At 50.6% G+C, this 14,547-nt stretch overlaps 1 protein-coding gene across 1 annotated transcript; it reads right to left on the minus strand.

Moving 5' to 3' along the window:
- Window positions 1-4,634: 4,634 nt before the first annotated feature.
- On the minus strand, window positions 4,635-14,422 carry Rrp9 (ribosomal RNA processing 9, U3 small nucleolar RNA binding protein). Its single transcript, XM_075964760.1, has 15 exons — window positions 14,259-14,422; window positions 13,929-14,011; window positions 9,201-9,310; window positions 8,792-8,859; window positions 8,667-8,708; window positions 8,288-8,414; window positions 7,306-7,430; window positions 7,128-7,220; window positions 6,569-6,669; window positions 6,349-6,483; window positions 6,203-6,265; window positions 5,892-6,037; window positions 5,731-5,810; window positions 5,069-5,142; window positions 4,635-4,795 (listed from the first exon to the last, which is right to left on the minus strand). Exons 1-15 carry the CDS (start codon window positions 14,349-14,351, stop codon window positions 4,702-4,704), a joined length of 1,434 nt encoding a protein of 477 aa, XP_075820875.1. The 5' UTR covers window positions 14,352-14,422; the 3' UTR covers window positions 4,635-4,701.
- Between the last annotated feature and the right edge of the window lie 125 nt (window positions 14,423-14,547).

Here is a 14,547-nt window from a genome sequence, read left to right on the forward strand (position 1 = left end):
AATGTTCTGAATTCAAATCCCAGCAACAACATGGTGGCTCACAACCATCTATAATGAGATCTGGTGCCCTTAATTGGCCTGCAGGCATATACGCAAGCAGAACACCGTATACATAATAAATAAATAAATCTTAAAAAAAAAAAAAGCCTCAGGGGTTATACCTAAGAAGCGATCACCTGTGCCCATCTGTTGTAGGGTATTTCCCACTTTCTCTTCTATCAGGTTCAGTGTTTTCGGGCTGATAATGAGGTCTTTAATCCATTTGGACTTGAGTTTTGTGCACGGTGATAGATATGGGTCTATTTTCATTCTTCTACAGGTTGACATCCAGTTGTGCCAGCACCATTTGTTGAAGATGCTTTCTTTCTTCCATTGTATACTTTTAGCTCCTTTATCGAAAATGAGGTGTTCATAGGTTTGTGGGGTAAAATCCGGGTCTTCTATACGATTCCATTGGTCGACTTCTCTGTTTTTATGCCAGTACCACCCTGTTTTCATTACTGTAGCTCTGTAATAGAGTTTGAAGTCAGGGATGGTAATGCCTCCAGAAGATCCTTTATTGTATAGGATTGTTTTGGCTATCCTGGGTTTTTTGTTTTTCCATATAAAGTTGATTATTGTCCTCTCCAGATCTGTGAAGAATTTTGATGGGATCTTGATGGGGATTGCATTGAATCTATAAATTGCCTTAGGTAGAATTGCCATTTTTACTATGTTGATCCTCCCAATCCAAGAGCAAGGGATGTCCATCCATTTTTTGGTATCCTCATCAATTTCTTTCTTCAATGCCTTAAAGTTCTTGTCAAATAGATCTTTCACTTCCTTGGTTAGATTTACCCCAAGATATTTTATGCTGTTTGTGGCTATCGTGAATGGAGAAGCTTCTCTGATTTCCCTCTCTGCTTCCATATCCTTTGTGTATAAGAGGGCGACTGATTTTTTGGAGTTGATCTTGTATCCTGCCACATTACTAAAGCTGTTTATCAGCTGTAAAAGTTCTTTGGTGGAGTTTTGGGGGTCGCTTATGTACACTATCATATCATCTGCGAATAACGAAAGTTTAACTTCTTCCTTTCCAATTCGAATCCCCTTGATCCCATTATGCTGTCTTATTGCTATTGCTAGAACTTCCAGCACTATATTGAAGAGGTATGGCGAAAGTGGACAGCCTTGTCGTGTTCCTGAGTTAAGCGGGATGGCTTTGAGTTTCTCTCCGTTTAATTTGATGTTAGCTGTCGGCTTGCTGTATATAGCTTTTATTATATTTAGGTATGACCCTTGTATCCCTAATCTCTCCAAGACTTTTAACATAAATGGATGTTGAATTTTGTCGAATGCTTTTTCAGCATCTAATGAAATGATCATATGGTTTTTTTCTTTCAGTTTATTTATATGCTGGATTACATTGATAGCTTTTCGTATGTTGAACCAGCCCTGCATCTCAGGAATGAAGCCTACTTGATCAGTTAGTTCCTTGGGCAGCTGAGGATAGGGAACCTGAAATGACCCCATCCTAGAGCAATACTGACGAATATCTTGCATATCATCTTAGAACTTTCATCTGGTGATGGATGGAGATAGAGACAGAGACCGAGACCCACACTGGAGCACTGGACTGAGCTCCCAAGGTCCCAATGAGGAGCAGAAGGAGGGAGAACATGAGCAAAGATGTCGGGACCGCGAGGGGTGCACCCACCCACTGAGACAGTGGAGCTGATCTACTGGGAGCTCACCAAGGCCAGCTGGACTATTACCAAAAAAAGCATGGGATAAAACCGAACTCTCTGATCATGACGAACAATGAGGGCTGATGAGACGCCAAGGACAATGGCACGCAGTTTTGATCCTACGCAATCTGCTGGCTTGGTGGGAGCCTAGCCAGTTTGGATGTTCACCTTCCTAGATATGGACGGAGGGGGGAGGACCTAGGACTTACCACAGGGCAGGGAACCCTGACTGCTCTTTGGACTGGAGAGGGAGGGGGAGAGGAGTGGGGAGAAGGGGAGAGGGGTGGGAGGAGGGGGAGAAGAGTGGGAGGAGGGGGAGGGAAAGGGGAGGCTGGGAGGAGGTGGAAATTTGTGTTTTTTTTCCTTTATTCTTTTATCAATAAAAAAAATAATCAAAAAAAAAAAAAGCCTCACCAGAGGTCAGCTGACATTGGCAATGAGCTACATTAACAGCAGAGAAATCTCACTTTCTAAGAGAACACTGAGATCACGATCAAAACACCTACAGGGACCTGCTTCAGGGTAGAATACTACCTAGCATCATTCAGATACCTGGTGTCATTCTGGGCGGAACTTGTTCTTAGAGAGAATCTGAGTTTAATTCTCAGAGCCCACACCCGGCAACTCACTGCCTGTCAATTTCAGTTCCAAGCAACTAGTGTCCTCTGCTGGCTCCCACAGGCACTGCACCCACGTGACATCCACATATAGGCAGACACATAAATAAAGTTAGTGACTAGGCAATGGTGGGGCACACCTTTAATCCCAGCACTCAGGAGGCAGGTGCAGGTTAATCTCTGAGTTCAAGATCAGCCTGGTCTACAGAGTGAGTTCCTGGACAGTCAAGGGTACACAGAAAAAAACATGTCTTGAAAAAACAAAAACTATATATGTGCAGTATTTTCAAAACAATTTTAGAAGAGGCCAACTTTTATTTCTAAAAATATGTGGAGATGAATTGCATATCCTCTGCTGTTCTCAGTTCTAGGACTCTGTAATTTGTTTCTGGAACTGTTGATGAGGCTCCAACTTTGATGCCTACATCTTTGCAGCTTGATTACAGGAAGGAAACCATGTTCTCCCATAGAGAATCCTCAAGGTTTGGTTTGCGGGCATCGGAGAAGCCCCTCACCACCGTCAGAGGCCTGGAGGTTTGGCAGCAGCAGGTAGAGGCAGGGAGTAGGTGTTCTGGGAAAGATCATGTTTGTATTTATTTATTTATTTATTTGATTTTTTTCTTTTTTTTTGGTTTTTTTCGAGACAGGGTTTCTCTGTGGTTTTGGAGCCTGTCCTGGAACTAGCTCTTGTAGACCAGGCTGGTCTCGAACTCACAAAGATCCGCCTGCCTCTGCCTCCCGAGTGCTGGTTTATTGGATTTTTTCGAGACAGAGTTTCTCCGTAGCTTTTTTTTTTTTTTTTTTGGTTCCTGTCCTGGAATTAGCTCTTGTAGTCCAGGCTGGCCTTGAAATCACAGAAATCCACCAGCCTCTGCCTCCAGAGTGCTGGGATTAAAGGCGTGTGCCACCAACGCCCTGCTAAGACCATGTTTTAGTAACACAGCCAGTGGTGAAGCCTACACAAACCCACAGGCAGCACTTCAGCTGTGCCACCGAAAGGCCCACCCAAACGCAGACCTACACACGTACTTTTTCTTATTTCTTCCTCCCTCAGTCTCCCAAGCAAGCATAGGCTGGCTGCTCCTGGGACCCGCTCCCATCTGACCTGTGATCCTGTTAGCTACCTATCGTCTTCTGCGGCATGCTATGCTCTGGCTACTCTATTTGCCCATATTTTTAACTAAATAAAAAATAAATCACATCCCCAAACCATCCATCAGCAAGATGCATGAGTTGTCCGCAAGCCCCTACCTCAGTCACAGCTGTGCTCCTACCTGTTACCATTCCCTCGCCTCTCCCATCACCCTACCTGTGACTTTAGCTTCCCGGCCCCCCTCTTCACCTTCCAGCACTCCTCCCCCCTCCTCCTGCAGCTGCTAGGTGGTTGTTTTCTGTTGTTTATTGTATTTATCGAGATGGCATGTGCTGTGCCGTGTGTGTGAAAGTCAGAGGACAACTTTTGGGGTTCAGTTCTCTCCTCCCACCATCTGGGTTCTTCTGAGGACAGAGCTCAGGTCATCAGGCTTGGCAGCAAGTGCCTCCACCCCCTGAGCCGTCCATCAGCCTGGTTATCTTTTTAATGGGACCCAGAATGGGTCACTTAGCTCTCAACCCTCTCACGGCTTCCCTCTGAGCCAGCATTCCGCTCCTGCACAAGCTATCCTGGAGTGGGGGTGGGGCAGTGTCCTCTCCATCACTTTTTACACCTCAATGTCACTCCTCAAAAAAGCCTTGGAGGGCACCTGACCATCTGCCCTACTCCTCTATCTCCCCAGTCTCTCCTCCCCTCCTCTGCTGCACCCCTACAGGAGTGAGCCACCACCCAACATGCAGAAGCAAGTATTCCTCTAATGCCTCTCCAGCGGGTCCCTGCCTGGCTCTTGCTATCAGATCGAAGATCTCTTCCCTAGTGCTGACCTTGTCCCCAAGCATGGCAGACTCCCACTTCGGGGGCCATCTATCCCTTCCAGCTTCCTGAGGGCAGGGAAGTAGGGTCCGCCTGACGTGTGGCCCTGCTATCCCATTTAATCCTCAGACCCCAGTTAGAGTTTGCGCACAGAACTCAGAACTGAAAGCCAGAGCTTCTTGGCTGATGGGTGAGCAGACTCTGAAAGCAGCTGGCTGACGAGGTCATGCAAGAGAGCCAGCAGAGGTTCCCACCCACAGTCCTCTGAAAACAACCAAAGGCCTTCAGCTGACAGCTTGCCCTTCCTCGGGTCTCTGCCAGCTCCTGGTCCCTGTCACACACACCCCTGCTGCTTACCCTCCCAGGAACCAGAGGAACAAGGTCTAAAATAGGACCTTTTTAATACAAAAAGGGGGGCAGGGTCTAGAAAGCACTTAAATAAGAACGAGTGTCAGGAGCCAGCAACAGGGGCCGCAGGGACTCTGCGCAGAGGGATGATGCAGACTGAATTCCGAGCCTCTTTGATCCTCCACCACCGGCCAAGCCTGTGAGGAATGAGAGCGCCAGCTGAGGCAGACCCACACCCACACTCCAACCCCCTCCTAGTCCCATCCAGACAGTGCCACCTTGCCCTCAGCCCCGCCTCCCATCACCCTGCCCTCAGCCCCAACCCCTATCAACCTGCCCTCAGCCCCGCCTCCCATCACCCTGCCCTCAGCCACGCCCCCATCACCTTGCCCTCAGCCCCGCCTCCCATCACCCTGCCCTCAGCCCCACCCCCTATCACCTTGCCCTCAGCCCTGCCCCCATCAACGCACCTGTGCTCCTGGCCCACTCCAGCCACCAAGAAGTCCCCAGCACTGGAGAACTTGAGGCTGTTGATAAAACCAACCTGAGGGGGACACAGAAAGACATCAGAACTGTCCTCACCACAGCTGCCAACATCAATCAAGAGCCTGGTGAAAACCTGCTGCCTGCTGTCTCTGGCCAGTCCTTTCTCCCTAAAGCCTTAGCCTCCCAATCTGAGCCAGGGGAAATAGAGCCAGCATAGCAGGGGATGGATTCAGGAGGCAGTGCCCATCAAGTGTGTCAAGAGCTGCCTAGGGCCTGGCACCTGGCAGTGGGGTACGAGAAACCCCAGAACAGCCATCCCGACTCAAGCTGTCCCTGACATATTCCACCACAACCCCACAGGTCACCCCAATGTGGATAATCACCCCCACCTGGTCTCAAGCCAGTACCAGCGAGGCAGAGCTAACCCCAGTGCAGGCCTCCACCCTCTGGCCATGCAACTCTCAACCCTGTATATTGAAGCCAGAACAGCACAGGGCGGAGAGGCAGGGGGACAGAGCAGGAGGAAAGAGGGAGTCCCTGCCAGAACCTGAGACAGTAAGTGGCCCTGCTTGTGGGAAGAGCAGAAGAGCTCATTTCAGGGGCCCCCAGAGTCTGGCAAAGACAGGCTTATGCATTTACCACTTACCAGGGGGATGTCACAAAGAGGGTCAAGTTGTCGGAAGCCCTCTCCACACTGCCAAAGCCGCACACAGGCATTGTGGGAGCCTTGGAAGACAGAGGGTCAATGAGCAAACCTCTATACCAAGTCACCTTATGCCCCTCTTCCCCCCTTCACAGAGCACCCACCTGTGGCCACAAGGTCTGTATTAAGCAGGGCCGTCACCGATGACACCCAGTAGGGCTGCTCCAGGCCTGGCTCCCCATGCAGTCCGTGAGCTTCCCGCTGGAGGGCAAGTGGCCGTTTCTTGGAGAGGCCCCACAAGGCCACGGAGCTGTGGGTAGGGAAGAGAGTCTGAGGGCAAGAGCAGGACAGAGGCAAACAGCAGGGAGGACCAAGCACACAGGCCAGCTGAGGAATATGGATAGGGTCACTGGCCCTGACAGGCGGGAATGGTCATAGCAGCAGTGGTCAGTCACATCAGAGGGATAACTCTTACCCATCATCTGCACCGGACACCATGTGCTCCTCATTGATCAGATGGATACAGTCAATGGAGCCCCTAGAGAGACAGAGTGTGAGGGACAAGGTCCAGCGCTCTCACCAGCCCATAGAGCCCCGGCACGCCACAGCAGACTGCCTTACTGGTGGCCATAGAAGACAAGCTGGGATTCCTCTGGGATCTTCCACACACGCACAGTCCCATCCCGGCCCCCAGCTGTCACACAGCACTCTCGGCTCAGGGCATCCAATGCGGCCACAGCATCCTGGTGCCCAAAGCTGGAGGGAAGAAGAGAGCGTCACATGTGAAATTAGAGGTACACGTGAACCGGCATTCACATGCTATCTGCCCGAGCGCACTCACAGGGTCTCCACATAGGAGTTCTCGGCTGCGTTCCACACCTTCACTGAGCGGTCGTGGGAAGTGCTGTAGAGCTGGTGGGTACCTCTTCGGAAGGCCAGTCCCTAGAGCAGATGGGGAGGGGCAGCAGGGTCAGGACAAAGCAGAGGAAACAGAAGACAGGCCCAGACTTGCTCTCCTAAAGCAAGTCACATGACACAGGAAGCCTCCTCCCACAGAGCACTGAAGATAAAACATGAGACCCCATGTGGAGTCAGGAACATGCTTGCCTGTACTCAAAAATAGCTGGACCCCCCTCAGGCTCTCCTGGTTCCGGTATCAGCCGGACCGGATCTCCCTCCATCCCTCCCAGTGTCTTCAGCACACACATGTCCTCTCAAACAGCTGGACCCCCACCCTCAGGCCCTCCTTGCCCCTGTATCAGCCGGACCTGATCTCCCTCCATCCCTCCCAGTGTCTTCAGCACATTTAGGTCCCTTACACAGCACTCACTACCCAGAGAGGAGGTCCCCAGAAGATGAGCTGGGGCCCAGCACCATCCACTAAATACCCAGAGCCTCACCGACACAGCATCCCGGTGTCCCGTGAAGGTGTACAGGTGCTGGCAGCTCTGGGCCTCCCAAATTAGAATGAGTTTACTTCGGTCACCAGAGGCCTGTGGGAATGAAGATTAATAGCCACAAGCACACACACTGCACAGCCAAACCGCCCACCTGCCTACAGGGCCAGCCCAGTCTTACAAGGTACTTGCCATCAGAGGAGATGGCCATGCAGAGGATGTGGCTGCTGTGGCCTGAAGGCTGCCCCTGGGTACCCTTCTTGGCTCGAGGAATTACATGCAGTTTCCGCCCAGTCTCTACACTCCCTGCCACCAAGAGAGGAAAGAGATTACTGGGAAGGGGGACATCACTGGCTTAGCCAACCACGCCTTCCCCCACCATGAAAGAGCTGCATGGACAAGTGTCATGAAGGGAGCCCTGTACTTGGGTCAGGGGACCCAGTTCAGCTGCTGTGAGCGTCTGCACAAATCGCTTTGGTCTCATCTGCCAAATGGAAGCAATTTAAAAGTGCCTTGGAGATTGGAGGTATGCTCAGTGGGGACCACTTGCCATGTGTACGAACCTCAATTCAGTCCCCAGAACCTACTCGACTATCACATCATGTTGTCCTGACATCTCAACACGTGGGTTGTGGCATAGGTGCACACCCCATACACAAAATAAACAGCATTAAAAAGATAAAGGAGGGAGGGAATGAGAGAGAGAGAGAGAGAGAGAGAGAGAGAGAGAGAGAGAGAGAGGAGGTAGAGAGAGAAGTGCACTGGGACCGCTGGCATGACTCCTTCCTCGGATGAAGGTGGGAGGTGAGGCCTAGGCTCAGGTGTGGAGGGCTAGGAATCTAGAAGGACCAAGGACTGCATCGGTCAGTGTAGAGCCTCAAACACCTCCCAGCCCAGCTGCCCATCTGAGGCCTCAGTCCCCATCCTTGACGTGTGTAGAAAACTGAAGGATGGGACCTGACCGACTAGAAGATTCCATTCAGTGTCCATCCAGCACAACGTTGGCCAACTCCCCAGCACTATCCTCATCCTGTCTTTGCTCCACGGAGCTCAGAGGCCCTACCGCTGGTTGGAAGCTTCCATTGTCACTCACAAAGCTCCTCCTAGGTAGCTTCCATGACCAGGGCTCCGCACCAGACACAGGCCCTCAAGGTCTCACTCACACTTAATGATGGTGCAGTCTTTGGCGGCGGAGAAGATGGCCAGGTCATCAGGAGTGATAACCAAGCACGTGATGGAGAGCTGGTGGCCCCGTAAAACTCGAATGTCGGTGGGAGCCGGGGCCTGGATCTGGGCAGACAGGGACCAGGTCAATATAGTTGGAACCATGATGACACTCCCCATCCATAACTATTCTTACCCACCCACCCTAGCCAAAAGGAAAACAGGATCCAAGGTCATGAGAATAAGACCTTTCATTACCCAGCCATATCTGCCCAAGTATCTACCACTGTATTCCACAAAAAGACTCCAACAGCCTGCTTGTCAACCCAGGTGAGTGCACTGACTCTAACCTTACACCAAGATGCCCTGCCCACTCACCTCCTTTGCCACCGACTTCTGTAACCTGCCTCTCTGCTCGAGCTGCAAAGAGAGAAGAAAGAGGAATGAGGAACTGGAAGGAGGCCCCGTCTCCCTCCACACTCACTGCCGCCCTCCACACTCACCACGTCTTCTTTTAAGCGTCCCGCCACCTGATCCTCCTCAAATTCACGAGCTTCAGCCTTCTCCTCCTCTGTGCAGGACAGACCAGTCCACATAACCCAAGGCTGAGGTGCCCTTCCCTCCTCCCATCCATGCCTAGCCCTCTACCCCGGGACACTTTTAGCACTTTCTAGGGAAAACCAGACAGTCCCTTCCTGACTTTGTTTATCACACTGGGCTTAGCTCCCCTCAAGCCTAGTCTGTCCCGGGGAATACTGGCCCATTAGACTCCCTCTACAAGGTGGTTAAGACCAGCAGCACTGGCAAACAGGGGGAACCTATGAGTGGCCCATCAGATGGCCGGGGCTACAACAGGGACAGCAGGTAGGTTCTGGCAGAGAACCCGGCCTTCATCTAGCTCCCCCAGCTCACCTTGCTGCCTAAGCTGCTCAAGGTAGAGTTTGGCCAAACGTAGCTTCTTCTCCTGCGCAGTCTCCTCTAGCTCCTCCTCCTCCTCTTCCTCTGTTTTCCTTGGAGCCAAACTATGGAAAGAAGGGACTGGGTCTAAGGGGCTGACTCCACGCATCTGGCCAACCCCAGGCCAAAGACACGTGCAGAAAACAGATGTGACTTGAGACTTGTCCGACTGAAGATCGCACTCAGGGTCATCCAGCGTAATGTGAAAATGGCCACCTCCCCCCAACACCAGGAAATGATTATAAAAGCTCAACAATATGGGAAAAAGAAGGTTCCATAAGCTTCTAAGAGAAACCAGGTTGTATACAACAGATCAGAAATAACAATGGCAGGCCTGCAGACTTAGCTCAGTGGCAAAGGAAGACAAACACGCTTGAGGTCCTGGAATAAACAGCCAGTATGGGGCAGGGTGGGGGGAGAAGACGGGGAGAGAACAAAGAGGAGGAGGAAGAGGAGGTGCCTAGACAAAACAGTGACAAAAAAGGATACCACAATGGGTATGGCTCAGTGATAGACCATGGGCTTAGCCTAATAAAGGTCCTGAGTTCAATAACCATCCAAAAAAAAACCAAAAACCACATTATCAAGCCAGGGACAGTGGCATACCTAAAATCCTAGAATTTGCAAGGTAAGACTCAAGGTCAGCCCAAGCCAGAGTAAGACTATCTCAAACTCCCTGCTGAGGATTGTCAGATGTACAGAGTGACAAAGAACTGATCCTTTCCTCCTGAGCTTCAAAAACTAGAGAAAAGCACAAGGTACTACAAACAGGAGATCCAACACGCAGGACAAGGTACTACAAACAGGAGATCCAACACGCAGGACAAGGTACTACAAACAGGAGATCCAACACGCAGGACAAGGTACTACAAACAGGAGATCCAACACGCAGAACAAGGTACTACAAACAGGAGATCCAACACGCAGGACAAGGTACTACAAACAGGAGATCCAACACGCAGAACAAGGTACTACAAACAGGAGATCCAACACGCAGAACAAGGTACTACAAACAGGAGACCCAACACGCGGAACAAGGTACTACAAACAGGAGATCCAACACGCAGGACAAGGTACTACAAACAGGAGATCCAACACGCAGAACAAGGTACTACAAACAGGAGACCCAACACGCGGAACAAGGTACTAGAAACAGGAGATCCAACACGCGGAACAAGGTACTACAAACAGGAGATCCAACACGCGGAACAAGGTACTAGAAACAGGAGATCCAACACGCGGAACAAGGTACTAGAAACAGGAGATCCAACACGCAGGACAAGGTACTAGAAACAGGAGATCCAACACGCGGAACAAGGTACTACAAACAGGAGATCCAACACGCGGAACAAGGTACTAGAAACAGGAGATCCAACACGCGGAACAAGGTACTAGAAACAGGAGATCCAACACGCAGGACAAGGTACTAGAAACAGGAGACCCAACACGCAGAACAAGGTACTACAAACAGGAGATCTAACACGCAGAACAAGGTACTACAAACAGGAGATCCAACACGCAGAACAAGGTACTACAAACAGGAGATCTAACACGCAGAACAAGGTACTACAAACAGGAGATCCAACACGCAGGACAAGGTACTACAAACAGGAGATCCAACACGCAGAACAAGGTACTACAAACAGGAGATCTAACACGCAGAACAAGGTACTACAAACAGGAGATCCAACACGCAGGACAAGGTACTACAAACAGGAGATCCAACACGCAGGACAGAAAAGGCAATGCCAGGGTGACAACTGCTCCAAGACACAGGGCAGCAAGTTTTAGCAGAACCCAAGAGACAGACATGCTGGGCTAGGCTCGCTGCCCCAGCATCCTCCTTGGACCCCGAGGACTAGGTTCCAAGTGAATCCTAAGTAGTACTGACTTAGCCCTGTACTGGTGAGTTTCTTGCTGTCCCTTCCAAGGCCCGGTCCCTAGGCCAGCTGAGGACGCTCCCTTCACTCAAAGGTTTCGATCTCCTCCTGGGAGCTGGAGGAAAGTGTTGAGAACTCATAAGCAGGAAGTGCAGGGCTTGTGGTCCCTCTGGTCACAAGACATCAAGTCTGTTAGCTGCTCTATTTCCCAGCACCCAATCAAGATCTTGCCCAGGACTTCCATCAGAAGGGATCTTACAACCTGTCAGGAAGCCCATTGAAGTGGGGTATGCCTTTTTTTGTCTTAATCTAGCTATTTTTAATGAAATTTTTAATAAATTATTTACCTGTATATTTTACATTCCAGCCACAGATTCCCCTCTCTCCTCCCATCCCTCCCTCGACCCGACCTCTGTTTTATCCCAGCACTTAGGAGGTAGAGGCAGGCAGATCTCTGAATCTGAGTCCAGCCTGGTCTACAGAGCAAGTTTCAGGCCTGCCAGGGCTACACAGTAAGTACCCGCCTCAAAACTGAGACACATCTCAGGAAGGTCAAAGCCAGGGCACAGCCCAGAGTTCTGACTATACAGCGTTTACCCAAACCAACTAGTCAGTTATTTAAGGGTTACTAACAGGAAAGTAGAGGAGACAGGCTCAGCAGAATGCCAAAACTTATAAACTGGATTTAGCAATTCTGCTTTTTCTTTCTTCTCCATTTTCCCAGAGGTGGTTTCTCCATGGAGCCCTGGCTATCCTAGAATTTGCTCTGTGGATCACGCTGGCCTTTAACTCAGAGATCCGCCTGCCTCTGCCTCCAGAGTGCTGGGATTAAAGGCGTGCGCCACCACATCCGGCATCATTTTTTGCTAAAAAGTAGCTTTTGTAAGAAAAGATATTTCAGACCTGAATTTTATGTGTTATACATTCCTCTTTATTTTTGTCCATGAGAGAGGATCAACAGAAAAAAACCGAGAGGTGCTTCTATAGTTAATACACTTTGTTATACAACTTTGTAAAATACTTAAGTGGGCTGGGAAGATGGCCATCAGTTAAGAGCTCTTGCTGTTCTTGCAGAGAACCTGGGTTCAATCCCCAGCACCCACACTGGTGCACCCAAACACCTGTCACTGCAGTTCCAGGGGATCGAACGCCCCCAGTCCTCCTGGAGCACCTGCACTCAAGCAGTGCATACAAACTCATGCATGTACACATATATGCATATAAATAAAAACAAACTTAAAATGTTTAGCACAGGTCCTGGAGGCAGAAGCAGGTGGATATCCTTGAGTTTGAGGCCATCCTGATCTATATAGCTAGTTCCAGGAGAGCTATATGGAAAAACCTTATATCAAAAGAGACTGTTTCTATGTGTGAGTTAAGGCAACAGACATTGACTTTTAGAAGCAGAATTGCTAGCCAGGCTGGTAACCCTAGCACTCAGGAGGCAGAAACAGGTGAATCTATGAGTTGAAGGCCAGTCTGGTATACAGGGAGAGTTCCAGGACAGCTGCTACACAGAGAAACCCAGGTGGGGGAAGACGGGGACACAGAACAGCTAAGTTCAGTTGATGAAAATGATGTCAGGATTTCCTGGACTGAGAACCTCCACCCCTGGGGATGACACCCTGTCCCAGCCCTTTGAAACCATAAAGCCACCCCCATCGCCTACTGAGACTGGGGAGTGTCCGAACCCCTCTCTGAATTGTATATGAACCTACCACCTGCCTTATCTTTTTTGTTTGTTTGGTTGGTTGTTTTTTTAGTTTTTCAAGACAGGGTTTCTCTGTAGCTTTGCAGCCTGTCCTGGAACTAGCTCTTGTAGACCAGACTGGCCTCAGACTCACAGAGATCTGCCTACGTCTGCCTCACAAGTGCCGGGATCACCACTGCCTGGCCCTTTTATCTTTTCTACCTTCCACCCTAGCAAACTTACACCCCAAACTTGTCTCTGACCCCTGAATGCCTTCCCTACCACTCCAAGACACTCCTCCTCATCTCTCTAAGCCCATTTTTTTTGAGGGGGGGTTGTTTGTTTGTTTTTTAGGGATTTTTGTTGTTTTTTTTTTTTTAGACACGGTTTCTCTATGCATCTTCCCTGGCTATCCTGGAACTAACTCTGTAGACCAGGCTGGCATCGAACTCACAGAGATCCGCCTGCCTCTGCCTCCTGAGTGCTGGGATTAAAGGCGTGCACCACCACTGCCAGGCACCTATTTTAAAAAGCTCCTTCACTCCTCAGAACACATACCTGCAAGACCCACGCCTCCCTACAACACCTCTCCCCTCTTGCTGCCCATCTGTGTCCCCAACACTAAAACCAGTCCCTAACGTTAGAGTCAAGGGAAGGCTAGATATGTGTCAATAAACACTGTGTTTTTAACTAGGAAGCAAAAGTTGTCAGATCATTTGAGCCCAGGAGGCCAAGACAACCTTGGCAATACAGCAGACTTCATCTCAGAAAGGAGTCCAAGACATCAGTAACTGTGACACTGCGGGAAAATGGAATGAAGCTGCAGGTGTGCCCTGCAGCCTTCTCCCCTTGCCTCTCAATCCAGTCTTGTGCCTGCGTCCTCTCCATGAGACAAAAAAAGGTCTCAGGGTCTCCCACAAGGATCCAGGGCCCTCCCCATAGTCACACAGAGATAAAAGACATCTCACAGCCAGATACCCGAGCAAAGACCCACGATCTGTGTGAGCCAACGGCAATCCTGAGTTCTCCAGCTCTATTACTAGTCTCACTGAGTCGTCCATTCACCGTGAGCCTCAGTTTACCCTTCCCCTCGGTGGAAAAAAAATTGCTCACCTCTCAGTCTCAGAATCACTGGAAATTTCTTCATTCATCTTGCCGCCACCCTTGGATTTGCCTCTGTCCCCAGCAGAGTCGACCTGGAAATAATACGATCCTTTCTTGCTCAAGAGCCTGAGAAAGGCAGCGGCTCTTGGCCCTGGCCAACCGGAAGGCCTTCCAGGATTCGGTGGGTAGAAGGAAGAGGTTGGGGCTGCATCTAGATGGGACCCTGAGCGAAGGGATGGGGCCCTGGGCGAAGGTATGAGCCCCGATGAGTGCCCTGGGATGGAACGATGGCTGTCGCAGTAGCGAGACCGGTCGTGCCCGAGGAAACGCCATGCTCACCTTTCGCCGCCGCTTGCCGGCCCCCACAGCGGCCCCGGGTCCGGGGCCCGGCTTTGCCCGCTTGCGAGTTGCCACGGCAGTGGACATGATCATCAGGGTGCTGCTGCGGCTGCGGGAGAACTCACATGGCAGCTAAACCCCGGCCGCATGGCAAGACCCGGAGCCCTGATAGGCTCCTACGGCGCGGCTGGCTCCGCCTCCAGCAGCTCCATTGGACCTTTCAGGAGACCCTGTCACTCCCCCAGTCGCCCATTGGGCAGACCCGTTGGCCACGCCCCCAAAAGCTCCT

The sequence above is a fragment of the Microtus pennsylvanicus genome, chromosome 3, assembly GCF_037038515.1.
Source record: "Microtus pennsylvanicus isolate mMicPen1 chromosome 3, mMicPen1.hap1, whole genome shotgun sequence".
Classification (NCBI taxonomy): domain Eukaryota; kingdom Metazoa; phylum Chordata; class Mammalia; order Rodentia; family Cricetidae; genus Microtus; species Microtus pennsylvanicus.